At 29.6% G+C, this 18,561-nt stretch overlaps 2 protein-coding genes across 2 annotated transcripts; one reads left to right on the top strand and one right to left on the bottom strand.

Moving 5' to 3' along the window:
• Window positions 1–2,269: 2,269 nt before the first annotated feature.
• Window positions 2,270–5,509, bottom strand: LOC101512638 (transcription factor IIIA). The gene is made up of 6 exons (XM_004498279.4): window positions 5,151–5,509; window positions 4,334–4,471; window positions 3,505–3,793; window positions 3,135–3,370; window positions 2,876–3,019; window positions 2,270–2,781 (listed from the first exon to the last, which is right to left on the bottom strand). The coding sequence occupies exons 1-6, from the start codon at window positions 5,277–5,279 to the stop codon at window positions 2,635–2,637; spliced, it is 1,083 nt and encodes a 360-aa protein (XP_004498336.1). The 5' UTR covers window positions 5,280–5,509; the 3' UTR covers window positions 2,270–2,634.
• A 7,326-nt stretch (window positions 5,510–12,835) lies between these two features.
• Window positions 12,836–17,227, top strand: LOC101512308 (UDP-galactose transporter 1). The gene is made up of 5 exons (XM_004498278.4): window positions 12,836–13,152; window positions 14,680–14,929; window positions 15,020–15,227; window positions 16,253–16,484; window positions 16,823–17,227. Exons 1-5 carry the CDS (start codon window positions 13,039–13,041, stop codon window positions 17,057–17,059), a joined length of 1,041 nt encoding a protein of 346 aa, XP_004498335.1. The 5' UTR covers window positions 12,836–13,038; the 3' UTR covers window positions 17,060–17,227.
• Window positions 17,228–18,561: the final 1,334 nt, after the last annotated feature.

Below are 18,561 nucleotides of genomic sequence, written 5' to 3'. Positions count from 1 at the left end.
ACGAATAAAGGTAAAAAATCTAAACACGAGAAATCTTGTTCTTCGGGTTTAAGTAATAATATTAATGTGAACAAAAACAAAATAGATATATTTAACATTAGAGAAAACACCCGGTCTACATTTATCTTTGGACAAGTCTATGTTCTGTGTTGGATTGAAATATGGTAGACTACTCTGGGATTTTAATATAATAATTTCTTGTGTTCTTTCATTATTTTTGGTTTTCAAGACAATTAATATTATTCTTTCTAAGTAAGACTTGACTTGATTTGGGCGTGACCTAGCCTTGCATGTTTGAGTTTTTAGAGTGTGCGCGTTTGCCTTGCATGTTTGATTTTCAAATCATTGGTGCTGACTTTGACTTTATTGTTAGACTCTTTTACATATCATCAACTACTTTGAAAATTGAGATATCAATAAACTTGAGAATCTAATGGGATAAAACGGATAAAGGTACACTTATTGTAAGAACACCGTGTACTAAATTCATTGGGCGTAAGTTGAAGAAATGAAACGTAAAGGATGAAATATAGTTCGTTTATTTCTTTTCATTTAATTGCACAGGTTAAATTTTCATATAGTCAAAATGCAACACCATATTTTTCTTGTACCTTCATCAATATTTATCTCCCCGACTAAGTGAGTGAATATTAGAAAACTCAAATGAAATTTAGAATTAGGTATATGACAGGAAGCAGTGCCGGTGATTCAATTTCGAGTAACGGATTTGCGAAGTGCTAACTGTGTTCTTACTAGCACGGTAGCGTTTTGTGGCTGGGAGAACCAGATTTGGCCCATAAATAAAAATAATGCCTAAAATAAAGTTTAATTATAATTTTGACTTGTCTAATTTGTCAATTTTGGCCGAGAATTTTACCTCCTCACATTTACTCAATTTTTGATTTTACAGTTTTCCACTCGATTTTTCTCAATTTTTTGGAGATTTGACATGATAGAGTAAACTTTTTAATTACTTGACATGATATGATGAAAAATACTTTTATTCACATTTTACAAAATATAATTATTTTAATTGGAATAAACAAAACAAAATTATATTTTTTTAATTAAAAAAAAACTAAAATTAGAATCACGAATATTTTACCTCTGGTTTGAGATTTCTACCAATTCTTCAACTACTTTCGCCGTTACACCATTTCCATTCACTAAACTTCTATTTCCAACTCCATTTAAGCTTAGAAAATTATTACTTCGAACCTATGTCAAAAAGAGATTCAAAGAACGCGAAAAAATTCAGATATATAGTTAGAAATTGATAGAAAGCAAAATAGTTTGAAGAGAAAATTTCAATAGAAGTCAGATTTCGACTCTTTATTTTATTTTTTAATTAAAAAAACAAATTCATTATATCATATCAGGTCGTTAGAAAGTCCGCATGCGATACTATATCACAAAAAAAAATGAGAAAAACTAACGGAGGACTAAAAAATAGGTAAATGTGAGGGAACAAAATCACTCATTTTAAATTTGAGAGACCAAAATGTACAATTAAAAAATTAGAGGAGTCAAACGTATAATTAAACCTAAAAATAATATATCAAATATTTTTGAGTGATTTAAAGTGTGTTTGTTGATTTTTAGTTCTGAAATAAAAATTATTTGATTTGAACCCTAGTGTATGTAGTTCAAGGCTAGAGACTTGGACCAGGGCATGGTGAATGACTCCCCATGGATAAGATCAATACAATTGAAAACTGGCTGAATGTCTTTATTCCATATACCACAAATAAGTGCCATAGGGCTCTCTGTACTCGCATGATGAAAAGCACAATATTCATCTTCTACACTAGACAGTAACACTACATCTTGTTTCTTCTCGAAGTAACCGAAATGCCCCCAACAATTAACAAATACCTGATGCAAACTTTTTGTCTAATATAGACACAGTAAAATCAGAATATTGCTGTTCAACAACAAATTTTACTAAACACCTTATTATGGAACTAACCAGGTTTGTTCAAATTCCATTATGGTATAGCCGTTTTTTTTACAATACTAATTGAAATGTCCTTCATCAAACATGGTATGGAATGCATTTGAATGTAAAAAGGGTTCTGCCCAGGGAAAGATAAAGGAAGAATATTTATTTTCCTAAAAACTCGATACCAAATTGAAAACTTGGCTGAATGACTTTGTTCCGTATATCTGAAGAATATTTTTAGAATACAGAGTCGAATATTCGAATAAGGACAACAATATAATCAATCTAATTATTAAATACATTGATTCTAATTAATTCATAACCAAATCAGGAAATAAAGGAAACTATATATACAGATGTACACGTTAAATTTATACAAATAGGCGTTAGCATTATATTTTATAACATATATTACACAATATATAAACATTTTATTCTATTATTTCAAAGTTTGTTCTCCCTTTTCCTCCTGCTCAACACAAATTCCTATAATTTCAACAGGGAAACTATTTAATAGAACAAAAATCACAAGTGAAAGCAGACGTGGCATAATTGAATTGTTGGATACATGATAAAACACCCAGTGCATCACTTTCTATAATACAATCCTTGGCACTTCAAGTTCATGGTGAACTTTCTATAACCAAGGTCAGCGCATAACTTTTTGCCTAGAGAATGAACTATGATCTATGTTACTCACTTTCTTGCATAAATAAGTTTTCCAAATGACTTGGTGGAGTAACTCTTTTCCTAACCAACATTTCTACTGTAGGACATTTTCTCTTCGAACCACCCCTAGGCCTTAACCTGAATAGTTCATCAGCTTCTTCAAAATCACCCTATAAATAAAACAAAAGATTGATAAGCATTTCAATACATAGAATGATTTGTCACAATTTTTAAACCATAAGAGTTATCAAGGACAGAACTTACCAAGGTAAAAACATGTTTCCCGGTCTTTTCGTGATTATCTCTCACATGTTTGTATGCAAACCTCATGCCACAATCAGGAAATCCACACACAAAAGGCTTCACTTGAATGTGTACAGCCTTCTCATGTGTATGAAGATTAGATTTCTGTTGTGATACAAACCAACAGTTCAATATTCAAAGGAAGTTAGAAAATGTAACCAATAATTTGGAATTCATGTAGCATGTATATCATGCCATTTAATGATCGGAGGCATCTTACAGTTGAGAATGTGCAGTCACAACCCTCAAATTCACATTGAAATACTTTGGATGGACTGCTGGCTTCGTGTGTGCGAAGATGCCTCTTCATGTTCTTCTTCAATTGTTTACTCCCACAAGTTTCACAGGTCATGTGTTGATGGCATGACTTAACATGAGCTTTAAGGCACTCGGCATTAGTGAAATGTTTCATGCAGCCAGGCTCTAAGCACACCACATCAATCGTCTCCAGCTTAACTGTAGAAAAAAATAAAAGGCTTTGTTCAAAATTGTGCCAACAATATTCAGAAATCTTATTAAAGGGCAACCCAACAAACACTGAATGAAATATTTGCAAATTCATGCAGAAGATCCAAAGAAAAGAAACTAACCATGAGAATCTTCGTGCTTCTGTAGCTGTGATGCATATCTGAAAACCTTTCCACAACCAATTTCTGGACATACAAACTGCTTCTGATTTTCACTACTAACAGACGTAGAATTCTCATCATGAATCTCATCAATATGTCTTTTCAAATTGCTTTGCAACGAGAAGTCACTTTTACAATTCTCTATAGGACATTTAAAAGTTTTCCCCTTATGCTGTAGAAGGTGACGATTCAGATGATCTTTTCTTCTGTAACTTGCATTACAATCTTCAAGGCTACAAACATATGGCCTCTGTAACAGATGACAAAAAACTATTAAAGCAAGAAAACAAAAGAGATGATAAAACTAAATGGTACCAACGAGCTTTGACAAGAACATGAGAAACATATGAACAAACTGCCAACCTCGTTTTGAATTGAGCGTGACCGAGGCATCCTTGATGAAGCTTCTCAGGAGGTCTCCCTACCTGATACTAATTCATCAAGGTCAAGCATGTTGCCTCGTGCATATTGGAGTTCTATCTCTGGGATCCAATGCTTCACACTATAATGTCCATAATTTTACAGATCATTTTAGTGTCTAAAAATTTACTTTCCTGCAAAAACATGTCTCTTTAGCTCATTCATATTTTTCAGCAAATAGAAACATGCATATCATCTTCACATTTATTCATACAAACCATCTAATCTAATGATATAAAATCCCTCACAAATAAATTAAACAATGAATTATATAAAGTATAAACCAGAAAAACTTAGTCGACCAATTGCACATGTATTCACAAAATGGAATAAAATAGAACAACACGAGATTTATAATTTAAGCAAATACCTCAAGTGAATGACTTTGCATATGTTGCAACAAGTAAGCAGGTTTTTTGAAACTAGCACCACATTCCTCACAAGTATTAGCTTTGAGTACACCCTCTGTTTCAGCTTCAGCTTCAACTCTTGTTTTCTCAACCTCCTCCTAAAACACATATCAAAAGGTCAACAATAATACAATATCATATATAAGCTACATAACCCTGACACTTGCATTGAATATGTGTCGTGTGCCCAACACCAACAAAGATGGTAATATTTAGGCCTTGTTTGGATTGGGTTATTAGAGTTTATCTAGTGACATAAGCATATGTGAGTCTGTTTGGGAGAACTAAAGGAAACAGCTTATGAAATGTTCATGAACTGTTTTAAGCTAATTTTCATAAGCTATCCAGGATAACTTACGAAAACAGGTCATCGATTGTACAAAAACATTTGACTTTAGTTTACCTTGTGTTATTAAAATAGCTTATACATAAGTGCTTATGCTATAAACTGTTATATAAGTTGTTTATCCAAACAGGGGCTTGGATTTCCATGAATTATTATAGGTGCTTGTGTACTATGTAACTGTAGTGTCTGGTTTGTGTCTGTTTCATAGTATCTAATCAATCAAACATGTTTCAATATAAGATACATAACTGTAGAATAATTTAAAAAAACAAGACAAACAACAACAACAAAAATTAGTATTTTTAAGATGCTTTTAAACCCTAAAAAAATCCCAAAACCATAAAACTACAAGATGATTAATTTTCAAGAAATCGAGAGACCAATTTGAATTAAAGTATAGATCAAACATTGAATTCCAACAAAAATAGTACCTTGTGTACGGAATTGATGTGTGATGTAATTAGGGTTTTTTTGGACCTACAGATTCCGCAGTATTGGCAATAATAGCGTCTAATGTCTCTGAATTTGGGTAATTCATCGCTTAGCATAGCTTCTTCCATCGTGGAGAGCGAAAATTGTTCGGAAATTAGAAGCTTCGATTTGAGGGAGATTGAGAGTGTACGGCTATACGGGAAGAAGGAGGAAGCTGGCGCACACGATCGCAGCAGACGAAGAAGTGAAATCTAGAGACGATTTCACGGTTTCAGAAGAAGAAGAAGTGAAGAATCTGAGAACTAGATGGAGAAGAAGACTGAGGCGGCGCTATTTATATTGATGCTGTAACATAAATTTTAGGGTTTTGACTTGTTCTATTTTAATCATGGACCTTTTAATACTCAAGATAATAATATAACAAATAACACAATCAAATGATAGTAAAAAAAAGTATATTATTTGTGCATTTTAATGGATTCTTACAAATCGTATATTACTATTCTCGAATTACAATCTATCAATATCTTTTAATTTTGTGTAGAATCTCTCAAATAATCTATTACAAAATATTGATTGTGTAAAATAATTTAAACGTTCATAAAAATTGAAATCTTTTTTGGGTTAAACTAATTACTAATTTTATACTACTACTTTATATACTTTATTAAATTATTATTATTACTATAACTATATCTTTATATTAAGAAAAGTATAGGATGTATTTAATATGATCATTTAAGGTATAGATACTTTTTTGGTACTAACATTTAGATATTTTAACATACTCTTTTGTTTAATATTCCTTCCTTCTACGATACCAGTAATATTTATAAAAAATAATTTGTGCAAAAAAATGTTCTCATTGTTTTTAATGGAATTTTATTTTTTTTAAATTACACTTTCTGATCAATATTATGTACATCATTTTAATTTATTATTCTTTTATTTTATATTTATGATATGTAGAATACGTTAATAAGAATAATGTGGTAAAATTATTATTTTCTCTTTCATTTATCATTTTTTCTTAATCTTAATTTGTGTAAAATAGTCAAATACAATTGTTATTTTCTTTTAGAATAGATGATAAATACAATTGTGAAGTTCTGAATTCAAACAAAAATAAGACGTTCAATTTAACAATATCGATATTTAAATTTATAAATAAATTTTTTTTATCGAATGTAACTTGTATTTAGGGAGAAAGGTAGAAGTTAAAATATAGATAAATATAAATATTTAGCATTAAAATTAAAATATTTAAATAATAGATGAGATGATAAACCTCAGTTCAACTAAATTCAATATCTCAAATTCAAACTTCCAAATGCAGTTACATTAAAAAAAAAAAAATTGAATTTAACTCAATGTCTCAAATTCTAAAATGTAGTGGCATTAAAAATTTTACAAGATACTTTCAATGTGTCGCGATTAAAAGTCACTTGATAGATACAAATTGCAATATCTAATTTATACCAGAAAAAGCTAAAATAACTTCAATTATAAAGCATTTTTTTATTATTTTTTTTAATACAACACTCTAACATAATAGTATAAGAGACAAAAAAAAAAGTCAGATACAAATTTAAAGTGTTTTTGACCGATGCAACTTACAATGAGGAACTAGAGTCATATATATAGTATTGAGGTCCTTCTTCCTTTACCATTCTAAAAAATGTAGGACTATTTCAATTTCAACCAAAAACTCAACACTTTATTATGATACAATGTGAATAATATAACACTTAGTAGCAAAGTGGGTAGAAAGTTTTTATAATTCTATATGTGAAATGGACAATGCAAAAGTACCCATTTAATTATTTTTAGTTAAATGTAAATTTGAGTTAAAATTAATTTTGATCAATGGTAGTTAATATTGAACCAAATAAAATGTCACGTCAACCTCATTTTCTATTACAAAATTATGTTTAAAATTCTAAATGAAAAACCAAACATTCTATTCATAGGTGTGTTCTTTTTACGTTAGAAAGTCAATGCATTTTATTAAGAATATAATCCTTTTTGCGACAAGGGCTCCCCAGATAAATACTATTACCAATGCAGTGTTTATATGGCTTTATAAGCTTTAATACCATTCTTGATTTATCACTGTCTAGATCATGTTTAGTTGTAGTTATGGAAGACACTTGATATGTTAATATGATTAAGCTGATGACGATATTATGATATTCATACTTGGGGTGAATTTTCTTTCCAATGTGAATCATATTGCCAGTGATTCTCATCTTGCTATGAACCATACAAATGATGACTTGTCTTCCTACTCTAAATCATTCATGTAGTAATTTATTTCCCACTTTTAATTATAGCAATGTTGATTACTTAATTGTTAGTGATTCAACCATCCTAAACTAAGTGTTAAAGTCAATGGCTATGATTCTGTCACACCAACCTAAATTCCCACTTTTAACCTTTTTTTGCATTTATAAAAGTTAGGGGTTTTTCTTTAGTCTTGCACCATATCAATCAAATGTCTTAAATTATGCCAATTTCCAAGTCTCTATTCTCTACTTTTTTTTCCTTCCTCACCTAAACCCCATAACTTCAACATGCATTGAGATGGATACAGATCCTCTATTGAGTTATGTTACATGTCTTTTTTCCTTCCTTTGTTTTAACTTTTTGCCATTGTTTTTCTCAGAAGAAAAAAGCACATGATAAACCCCCCACTATAGACATAGAAAATAAAGATGCAATTATATTGCATATACAATTGAGTGTTGATATACTGAAAAATCGTACCTAGCTATGCTCTTTTACATCTTATTTCAGATTTAATGTCAGATCTTCATATATCCATTCTTGGAATTTCATGTTTTTAATATATTGATGTGGACGAACAATTAACAGTTTCACACGGATTCAATGTTTGTTGAGATTAATTATTCAGATGTTTAAAGAAATTTAAAAATAATTGAAATTTGATGAAAATGTTGCGTTTTCAGCTGTGAGCTTGTGACTTTAACCCAACCTCTAACAAAAATTTATCCAAGATTAAAAATAAATTACTCAAGAGTGGTTGCATCAAATACTGAACTCAGAAATCAACAAGTCATATAATGAAGATCTATTAAATTAAATAGAAACAATAATGTAAGAGAAATCAACAGAAAGAAGAAGAAAAATCTTCAACAGAATTACTAGATCAAAATTTTTACATAATTTAATTACCAAGTCTCTCCCCTCTATACATGGCATGAGAAAACAAGATCAGATAATTCAAATATTGTGTGATGGGAATAAATAACAAAAGTTATTTAAACAAAGAATAAAGAAACTAGTAATGAAGTCCATATAGTGCTTGCTTGATTAAAGGATTAATTGATATTGCAATATGAGAAAAAAAACATGTGTTCCAAGAGACTTCTCTAGAATCATTTGAAAATTGAATCGAATCAGTTTTTAGTTTGAAAAAATTAAACCGAACCAATTTTAAGTTCAAAAAATCGAATCGAACTATTTTATAAACTGGGAACCGGTTTATTATTTTGAATCGAATTAAATTGGTTTAACTTAGTTTTTTTGTTCCTATAGACCCAATTTTACATAATTACCCCTAATTACTTCTAAAAAAACAAATTCGTTCTCGTTTTTTTCGAGCTAAAAACCGGTTTTGTTCAATTTTTGAAATTGAAAACCGGTTCGATTTAGTTTTTTTTAACCGAAAATCGGCTTGATTCGGTTTCTAATTTTAAAAATCAGTTCGAAAACAGTTTAGTTCTCAATTTTTATGAATCAGTTCAGTTATGCAGTTTGATTCAATTTTTGGTTTTTTTAAGACCCCTACTTTTTTGTAAGTTGCTTGGAATTTGGAGTGAAATATGTGGAAAAGGTCTGGTTAACATATGCTTTTACAATATCAATTAGATTTTTTTTTTTTCCATGTTTAATACAATAAAATGGTAAACCTAAGAAATAGCCCTTTAGATTTGGTAACGGAGTGGAGAAATTGTGTAGAATATTAAATGTAGATAACAGATTCAAACTCAAGTTCATTACGTTGTTGTAATTTAACTCTTTATGTTAGACTCAACCTCCCTTAGTTGAGCATATTAATTTGATTACATTTTTTTATATATTTCTGTATAAAAAATGAAGTTTATATTTTTTAATTATATTTTTAGAATTTAAGTTATATACATTGTTCGTGTAAAATAATTTATACTGTAAATCAATGATAAACCGTTAGATGATTGATAATGTTTTGACTTTTGCAATAACTACTATAAAGTCACACACATGATTGATTATGTTGTGTCTAACTAAAATATTTTTTAATTTTTATATTGTACAAAGTTTTACATAATCAATAAATTATTGTCAATTATATAAGCAATTTTATAAGTAATTATGTCAAAAGATAAACATAATTAATAATGTAATTATTGTAATTGATTGACAGTATAAAAATTCTTTAAATTAACCATAAATATAAATTCAATTATTTTTATATTACAACACAAAAAGAAAAAAAAAAGGAAAAAAGTTTGGTTGCTTTTATCTTATTATTACTTTTTTTTTACTAATATCTTATTATTACTTTTTTTTTTACCAATATCTTATTATTACTTAGTAATTGCAACTCTTTAGATAATTCTATAACTACAACAAACAACCTTTTCCCTCTAAAAATGTCACAATAACAATAATGTAATTTTTTTTATGAAATCATGTAATTTTTTCTTGGGATCACCAACCAATCACATTGTGTCATGTCATTGCTTTATTACACAACCATTTTAACTTTATTTTTTAAATATAAAATAGACATGTGTTCCTCTTATAATGATGTTGTAGACATTTTTGTAAATAGATACAAATACATTTAACAAATAATTAAATTAAAAAAAACTGAAAAGATTGTATAAAAATCAAATTTTGAGTTTTGGAGGACAAGAAATTATTTTTTTTTTAAATTTAAAATTGAGTTTTTTAGACACAATATTTTATGAAATAAAATTTATATTTTGTAAAACTGATATTCACGTATTATAAAGTAAAAAATTACTTACGTAAAGTTAGTAGTTGAGTTTTACATAATTTTTTTTTTAAATATTTTATAAACTCAAATTTGACCAAAATAAATTTTTTTAAGGTAAATTCCAATTTATGTTATTTACTATTATCACCCTACAATGTCAATAAATGCTCTTTGGCGTCAAAACCATTTCTTAAAAAATGAAATAATCACATGTGGTGTGTTTTTATATTATGTGTAATAGTAACTATTCATCTATAGAGTCAAAGCAATTTCACACAAACGCTCCATGTATTCACATGTTTCCATAAGACATGTGCATAGGGTTTGTTATTAGATTATCCCTTTTTTTTTTTTTTAATACCAATCTACCCCACTTTGAAATTAATATACCAATCTACCCTACTTTTTTGTCCCAGATGCAAGTCGCATTCTGGGGCTGCGACCTCTTGAAAGGCAAAAATTTCAACTGCAACACATGGTCGCATCCTGGGGATGCGACCTCCTATTTTATCCACCAAAAATTCAACAAAAAAAAAAAAAAAACTTCCCAAGTGGGAGGTCGCATCCCCAGGATGCGACCATGTGTTGCAGTTGAAATTTTTGCCTTTCAAGAGGTCGCAACCCCAGGATGCGACTTGCATCTGGGGCAAAAAAGTAGGGCAAATTGGTATATTAATTTCAAAGTAGGGTAGATTGGTATTAAAAAAAAAAAAAAAAGGATAATCTAATAAAAAAACCCATGTGCATACAAGATTAGTAAATACATAACATTATCATTAAATGCATGTAATCATAGCAAAAGTGTGAAAAAATTGTATGGTCAATAAAAAAAGATAGTATTGACAACCATAATCATTATTTCTGTATTGAAAGTACAAATTTGAAATAATTTTTCTTTTTCAAGACAATCGTGCAAGACTCAAGACATAAAGAAACAACTATTAAAGAAATGTGGAAAATTTATAAATGATACGAAAGATAATATACACAACCATATTTATTACTCTTGCATTCAGGGCAACTCAAGACTCAAGGTACACATATGCAACCACTGAAAAAATGTGAAAAAAAAAAATTAGCCAATAAAAAAGATAACATGCAAAATCATAATATTATTTTTGCATTGAAACCACAAATTTAAAATAGTATTTTATTTTCTCAAGAAGGCCCAATGTATACATAATTTGTGCAACCCAATGCTCATTCCTCTGTCATTATCTCTATTATAGATAATTCTATTTGAAACACGTCAAAAATTATATATAAAAATATTTTTCATTAGAAATTTAAACATTGATTCACTATAATCTATCCCATTTATAGGATTCAACATCTTTGCGGAGTATATTTTCATGAGATTTATCAAAACTCAAAAGTGTATTTTCTTTTTTTTTTTTTTCTTCATAAAATGAAAAAAATTCATTGATCAACTAAATTAGCTGCAATAAAAGTATGAATACAAAACGGACATTCCTCAACTTAAATATTGTCTTATGAAATTAAAGTAAACTTAACTAAAGTGTAAGTAGAGTCATTAACCGTTCTCTTCATATAAGCCATTATAAAAAAGGATAATAGTTCCTTTATTATTATTATTTTTCTAACGAACAAAACTCGAAATGATATAATATTCAATAAATTTTTTCTCTTCTAACTCTTTGTAGTATCATTTTCCTTGAAAATATACATTGTATAAGTTATCTTTAAATTTCAATTCAATTGACAAATGTTGCATTAAATTAGACGTCATATTCCAAATTTAAACTTGAAATATTAGACGTCATGGCCCAAATTAACTTATCAATTAGAACTATAATGTAATAAATAGAATACAAAATACATGTTTCTATATATATATATTTTTTTAAAATAATTAATTACATATCGATTAAGAAGGTTAGTTAACTTTTGTAAAAAAAAAAGTTAGTTAATTCTATTTACTTTTAAAATTCAATAAATTACCATTTCTTCTCTCTTTTTTATTTTTATTCGATGAATACTTAAATTTCTTTTATCATGAAAATTTATTGAAGATTGAAATATATATATAACAACATTAACATTCTTAAGGTAGGTGAGTTTTGTCCCATATCATAATTATTTCATTCAAATGATTAGTTTTTATAACTGTGCATGAATAATATTCATTTAAAAAAAAATGCATAATCACAAAATTTACAAGAAAACTAAACACATATTATTAAAACAACTACTAATTACACAACTTCTTTTATTTAAGAAATCATAAAACATATTACATCAAACTAAAGAATTGTGATTAAATATCAATATAAAAAAAATTACACTAACAATTCCCATGTTTTATATGCTAATATTAATGGAGGATGCTATAATTGCTAATAAGATATATTAAGTATAATATTAAAGAAATATAAATAGACCATCATGAATAAAAAAAAAATAAAATAAAAGATATTTACCGTAATGATAAAATTAAAGTTTATTGTATTTTTGATTCATGTAATATAAGAAAAATACAATTTTACTTTTTATAAAATATTTTTTAAGATTCTAGTTCTGTAATTTGAAATTCTTCATTTTTAGTCTAAAATAAATTTTAACATCTAGAAAATTTAATGTGGCATTGACACATAAAAAAACTTAAGTTGCGATGAAATGGAATAATAATAATAAGGAAAAGAAACGTTTGGAATAGTTGTAACATAAGATTAGGAAAAGGTGAGTGAGGTAAAGGACATTGAGATTGATAGTGAAAGAAAAGAAAAGAAAGGAAAGGAAAAGAGGTACCATACCATACCATACCACCTCACCTCATTTCTTCTTCAATTAATTATATATATAAACATAATATATATCTATCTATTGCAATTGCAATTGCAAGAATTGTGTAGAGAAGAGTGATGATGGAAGAAGGCCTAGTTTGCCAGTGGAGTTTCTTTAGATCTCTTTTGGCAATTCTTCAATGGTGGGCTTTCAATGTTACTGTCATTATCATTAACAAGTGGATCTTTCAGGTTTCATTCCTTCCTTTTCTCATTCTCTTATTATTATTATTATTATTCTAATCTCTTCTCTTCTCTCCACTTATCATAAGATCTACCGTTTCAATTAACCGTTCATGCCTCATCAACCATTACATCTTGCTATCTATTTTATCTATTCACGGTTACATTTTCATTCGCATCATTCATTATTTTCTTTCATGATCTATTCATCTATTCATTATTTCAGCTGCATTCAATGTTTTTTTTTGTGCGTGTTAACCCTATGGTTTTCAAGGATAATTACTCTGCTAATTCGGAGTTTAGTTGAGAGGTTAGGAAAGTCTGGCGAATGATTATTCCAGCCAGGATCCGAAATCGAGTTTGTTTAAACGAATGGAAATTCATTAATCACTTGGTTAGATACATTCAATTCAGTGCTTTGTGAAAGTTGTAAAATTCTTTTCTAATAAGAGTTATAATAGTTCGTCGGAATATTCAAAATCACATAGATGTCGTGCACCTGGACATATTTTGTGGGTGTTTGTTTCCAAGGTTAATTGGCCGCAGCGGTGCGGTGAGATTAAAGTTAGATTTTCTTGCTCCACAATTTTCACGTTAAAGGTGCATTGGGAAGCGAAATTTTGATTGCAAAAAAATCCAAACATTAGCTTAGTGTATCATTAAAATGAAATGAAGATATGATGACACGGGACAAATTAAAATGTCACGCAGAAGCTTTTAGTTTAGAAAAACTGTGTTTTTCATCACATGGAGTTTGGCCATTCTGCCTGCTTTTGGTGGTCGAAAGTCCGGAAAGATCAAAGATCCAAGATCCACCGATATTTTTATTTTGTTATATTCCAGGCTGTCATAGTATTGTTTTCATTATGAATTTGTATGTTGAAGGAAGCTTTTAATTGGGATATGAAATGATTATGATCACTCAGATTACTTATATCTTTTTGTTCTTGTTCCATCTATGAGGAAAGAGGTTTGTCAATTTTCTTCAATTTCTCCACACGTGTATTTTGGTTTCTTTCTGGCTCACCTTGGCCCCTCAATTGTCATGCTAAGAATTTGTATGGATTATAATAAATGTTAACAACAAAACAAAAGCTTTTTCCCATTAGCTGGATTTGGCTACATGGATCAAAAGATGTCATAATTAGAGTATCTGGTCTGGTCATAGTGAGATAATTTAATTATTCCACTAATCTCCTGTATTTGCCTCGATCAGGATAGAACTCCCCTGATTTGGAAGAAGTTTCACAGTAGGGTCCAAAGGAGTATGATAGTAAATCTTTTCTAATGACAAATCATTTTAATATAACTAATTCTCAATGATTTTGCTTGCAATTTTTCTCAGTCATTGTTCACTTACCCTCCATTTGATTTACCTTTCTTAGTGCGGCTTCTGTAGATCTTTTACACACTTGCCTCAACTATTTAATCCTATCTTGTCTTCTGTGTCCATTTATCCATTGTAACATTCTCATATTATTGCAATATATGGATGATAACAAATGCTTTAAATTTAAATATTTTCTTCTTTTGCAGAAATTGGATTTCAAGTTTCCCCTATCGGTATCCTGTATCCACTTTATCTGCTCAGCCATTGGAGCATACATAGTAATTAAAGTGCTGAAGCTTAAACCCTTGATATCTGTCGACCCTCAAGATCGTTGGAAAAGAATCTTTCCTATGTCATTTGTGTTCTGTATTAACATAGTTTTGGGGAATGTGAGCCTACGCTACATACCAGTTTCTTTTATGCAGACAATAAAGTCATTCACTCCTGCAACAACAGGTAATATTCATTAGTTGGTTCCCTAGCTGCCTCCTGCTTTATGTTATAGTTCTAAGAACAATTTCATCTGATCTTGGTGAACTTGCTCAGTTGTTTTGCAGTGGCTTGTATGGAGAAAATATTTTGACTGGCGTATTTGGGCTTCTCTCGTACCCATTGTTGGAGGGATTCTTCTGACATCTATTACAGAGCTTAGTTTTAATATGTTTGGATTTTGTGCTGCCTTATTTGGCTGTTTGGCCACTTCTACAAAGACTATCCTTGCAGAGTCTCTGTTGCATAGTTACAAATTTGACAGGTAGATAATTATGCTTTGCCTTTTCTTTGTTTGTATTTTTTTTTCTTCTTTCTGATAAGTTTCAACCAGATTTAAGGTCAATTCTATAGAAACTCAATGAAAAAGAAGATGTTTTATTATGAACACACTCTCTGTATCAAGATGACCAGAGGACAATGAATGTGGTTCACAGTTGGGCTACTTTGAGATCGCCCCAAAACTCTGTTAGCTAGAAAGCATTCTGTATTGAAGCTAAGAAAGTTTGTGTGCTGTTAAATAGATTTGATTGCAGCAACAATGAAACATGATAATATATGCAATATTTTTTTTCTGGATTTTATACAAAATGGGTGTGGCTAGTTTTGTTTCATGGCTGTATAATGTTGAACTAAAAGTTCCTTATTGTCACTCCTGATCTGTACTTGCGTGCATATGGTAATTTACGATTACACTTATTCATAATAAGCACCTTCTCTAGTACTTGATGTTTTTCTTATACGGTAAGATTAAAGTAGAGGAATGTTTATGCAATCTTGATTTGTAAGATTGAAGTCGTGGAGGACCAAACGTCCAATATCAACTTCACACTCAAGTCTCAAAAGCTTAGGCCGGTGCTAATTGAGCTACAAACTCATAAGCAGTACTCTCTTTTTATTTTCTCCAAAGACTGTATCCTAAATGTACTGATGTCTGGAATACTCTCTTAATCCCTCAATTAAATGGCCCTTTTTGACTTTTTGTGTCAATTTGCTTCCAAAGTTTCAAAGATTTCATGAACTCAAGAGTATGAACATCTTTACTATTGTAGTCAGCCTGTACTGTAACATTTATCGAAAAAAATTCTTATCAAAATCCACTTAGGTGCCAAGTTTTCAACATTTATGGCCGTGTCTGCTTTTATGCATTAATTTTAAAAAGAAAAAGAAAGTCTTGCCACTTTGTCTTAGCTATGCTATACCTTGTTCTGTTTTGTGCTTGTATAGATTTTGCTTTGGCATGATTTTTCTGCAGTGCATAGACTAATTACTCTTGTTTTGTATATGTAGCATAAACACAGTTTATTACATGGCACCTTTTGCAACCATGATCACGGGGTTACCTGCTTTGTTACTTGAAGGCAATGGAATTCTTGAGTGGCTAAGTATTCATCCATATCCTTGGGCTGCCCTGATCATTATTTTCAGCTCTGGTGTTTTGGCATTCTGCCTTAATTTCTCTATTTTTTATGTGATTCATTCCACCACGGCTGTAACATTTAACGTTGCTGGAAACCTCAAGGTGAGATCTTTCAGGCCAATTCAAATTCACTATACTATTTGGTCTTACATTCTGATTCATCATATTTGTTGTCAATTGGTTCATTTCATGTATTATCTGAGATTCTGTTCATGTTTTCCTCATTTAATACGCAGAGAAAGTTGAAGCTGTTGCCACATTATCATTATTCTTTCAACATCCGTCTATTCTGTTTTTTTCTTTCTCCTGCCTTATTTAACCCCCGTCCGCCTACTTTCATATAGTTTCATCCAATTCTACACTTAGAAATTGCAACCAAATTGTCATGTTTTAAGTCTTTTTGCACATACCAATTAACAGCAATCATGCTTTTTGTGCAGGTTGCAGTTGCTGTCCTTATTTCATGGCTGATATTTAGGAACCCAATTTCATATATGAATGCTGTTGGATGTGCCATTACTCTTGTTGGGTGTACATTCTATGGTTATGTTAGGCACATGCTCGCCCAACAACCACCAGTTCCGGGAACTCCTCGGACGCCGAGAACGCCAAGGACGCCTAGGAGTAAGATGGAGTTGCTTCCTCTTGTAAATGATAAATTAGATGACAAGGTCTAATTAATTGGTTTAGTTACTAGTGAGGTTTCTTCTGTTTGAAATGACAGTAATAGCTAAAGGTAAAAAAATATAAAAGTGACTACGATTCGATTATTTATTCTGTTAGATTTTTCACAGCCCTGTTAGATTTTCCACAGTTTCCAATATGCATAGTTCTTTTTTGGAGCCCTCCTTTTCTCCTGTCCTCCCTGCATGTTGGCTTGATTTCAGCATGATCGTTATCTCCCCATTTTGCTATTTTTTTTTTTAGATACGATTGCAACCTACATCTACATATGATGATAGCTAATGGTTATTATGTAGTATTTATGTAAGTGAAAATGAATTGAAAAAGAAAATATAGAATTTAATGCACAAAGCTAAGAATGAATGAAGTTAACTACTTACAACAATCCTTTTTTGAATTACATGACTAACATAATTAAGTTAACTTGTTTGCAGTTCAACACGAATACTTAGTGGAACCGTGCTTGCATTTGATTCACCTGAACGTTTTGTGAATAAACTTATAATTTTTCAATCGAGTACATTATCAATTTCACTGTTGAACTTGCACCCTCTTCCCAATTTCTCTCTCCCTTATTTTGCTCTCAAGTAAATAACAATAATAGTAGTCTCTAGTATTTGCAGTCCTTAAATTTGAAATTGGTGTTCCTCTTTACAATTATGTTGCAGAGAGCAACAAATATTTTGATACCATATCTTCATCTAAAGTTTTATAACATTAGGTATACGAGTTATCTTTTTTATATGTTTGTTACTTTTATCTTAAGCACATGACATTTAAAAAATTCATATTTAATTCATCTCAAGTTAAAAGATTCTAAATTTGTGTGGATGGATATTAAATAATGTTTTAAACATGTTTGCAAAAATTCATTGAAAAATTTTAAAGTTAAAATATGTTTTGTTCCAGCAAGGACTAAAATAATTTTGTAGAAATTAAAAAATGTGATTTTTTGTAGGAAACTAAACACGAAATTTCAAAATTTTATATGAATTAAAAACTTATTTAACCCATTTTATTAAGTTTAGATTTGTTATGTAAAAATTACTCAACAAATAAAATATTTTGATTTAATACGTAATAACACTTTATTTAGTAATGTTTCCTCTGCTTCACAATGAATGTCACTTTAGTAAATAATTATTTAAAATGAATGTCATTCACAATTTTTATTGCAACTTTGATTATTTTTTTTCTATACTACTCTTCAATGATTATTATACACATAACTTCCAAAATATTATTATACTTTGCATTGATAATAGTAAAAAATTAACTAACAATTAAGAGAAATAATTTAATAAAATAAATTTTCCCTTTCTTCTAGTTATTATATTTTTTAATATCTGCCCAGATTGTTAGATTGATAAGCAACTACATCTCAAAGTTTTTGGTGGAAGTTCTCTTGCATGCCATTTTCAATGGAAAAGAAGCATATGAGAAATCTCCATTAGAAATTTGATACAAGATAATTGTTAGCTTCTGTCTAGTGGAC

The sequence above is a fragment of the Cicer arietinum genome, chromosome 4, assembly GCF_000331145.2.
Source record: "Cicer arietinum cultivar CDC Frontier isolate Library 1 chromosome 4, Cicar.CDCFrontier_v2.0, whole genome shotgun sequence".
NCBI classification, from domain to species: domain Eukaryota; kingdom Viridiplantae; phylum Streptophyta; class Magnoliopsida; order Fabales; family Fabaceae; genus Cicer; species Cicer arietinum.
Note: the sequence above shows the minus strand (reverse complement) of the source record. Positions and strands in the feature narration are given on the sequence as shown.

What these genes read in the sequence shown, in the direction of transcription:
- LOC101512638 (XM_004498279.4), bottom strand. Translation starts at nt 5,279, where the DNA reads ATGGAAGAAGCTATGCTAAGCGATGAATTACCCAAATTCAGAGACATT. An exon ending in GTGACTGCACATTCTCAACT is followed by an intron (nt 3,020 to 3,134) that starts GTAAGATGCCTC and finishes GTATCACAACAG; the next exon opens with AAATCTAATCTTCATACACA. An exon ending in GGAAACATGTTTTTACCTTG is followed by an intron (nt 2,782 to 2,875) that starts GTAAGTTCTGTC and finishes TTTTATTTATAG; the next exon opens with GGTGATTTTGAAGAAGCTGA.
- LOC101512308 (XM_004498278.4), top strand. Translation starts at nt 13,039, where the DNA reads ATGATGGAAGAAGGCCTAGTTTGCCAGTGGAGTTTCTTTAGATCTCTT. An exon ending in TTAACAAGTGGATCTTTCAG is followed by an intron (nt 13,153 to 14,679) that starts GTTTCATTCCTT and finishes CTTCTTTTGCAG; the next exon opens with AAATTGGATTTCAAGTTTCC. An exon ending in ACGTTGCTGGAAACCTCAAG is followed by an intron (nt 16,485 to 16,822) that starts GTGAGATCTTTC and finishes CTTTTTGTGCAG; the next exon opens with GTTGCAGTTGCTGTCCTTAT.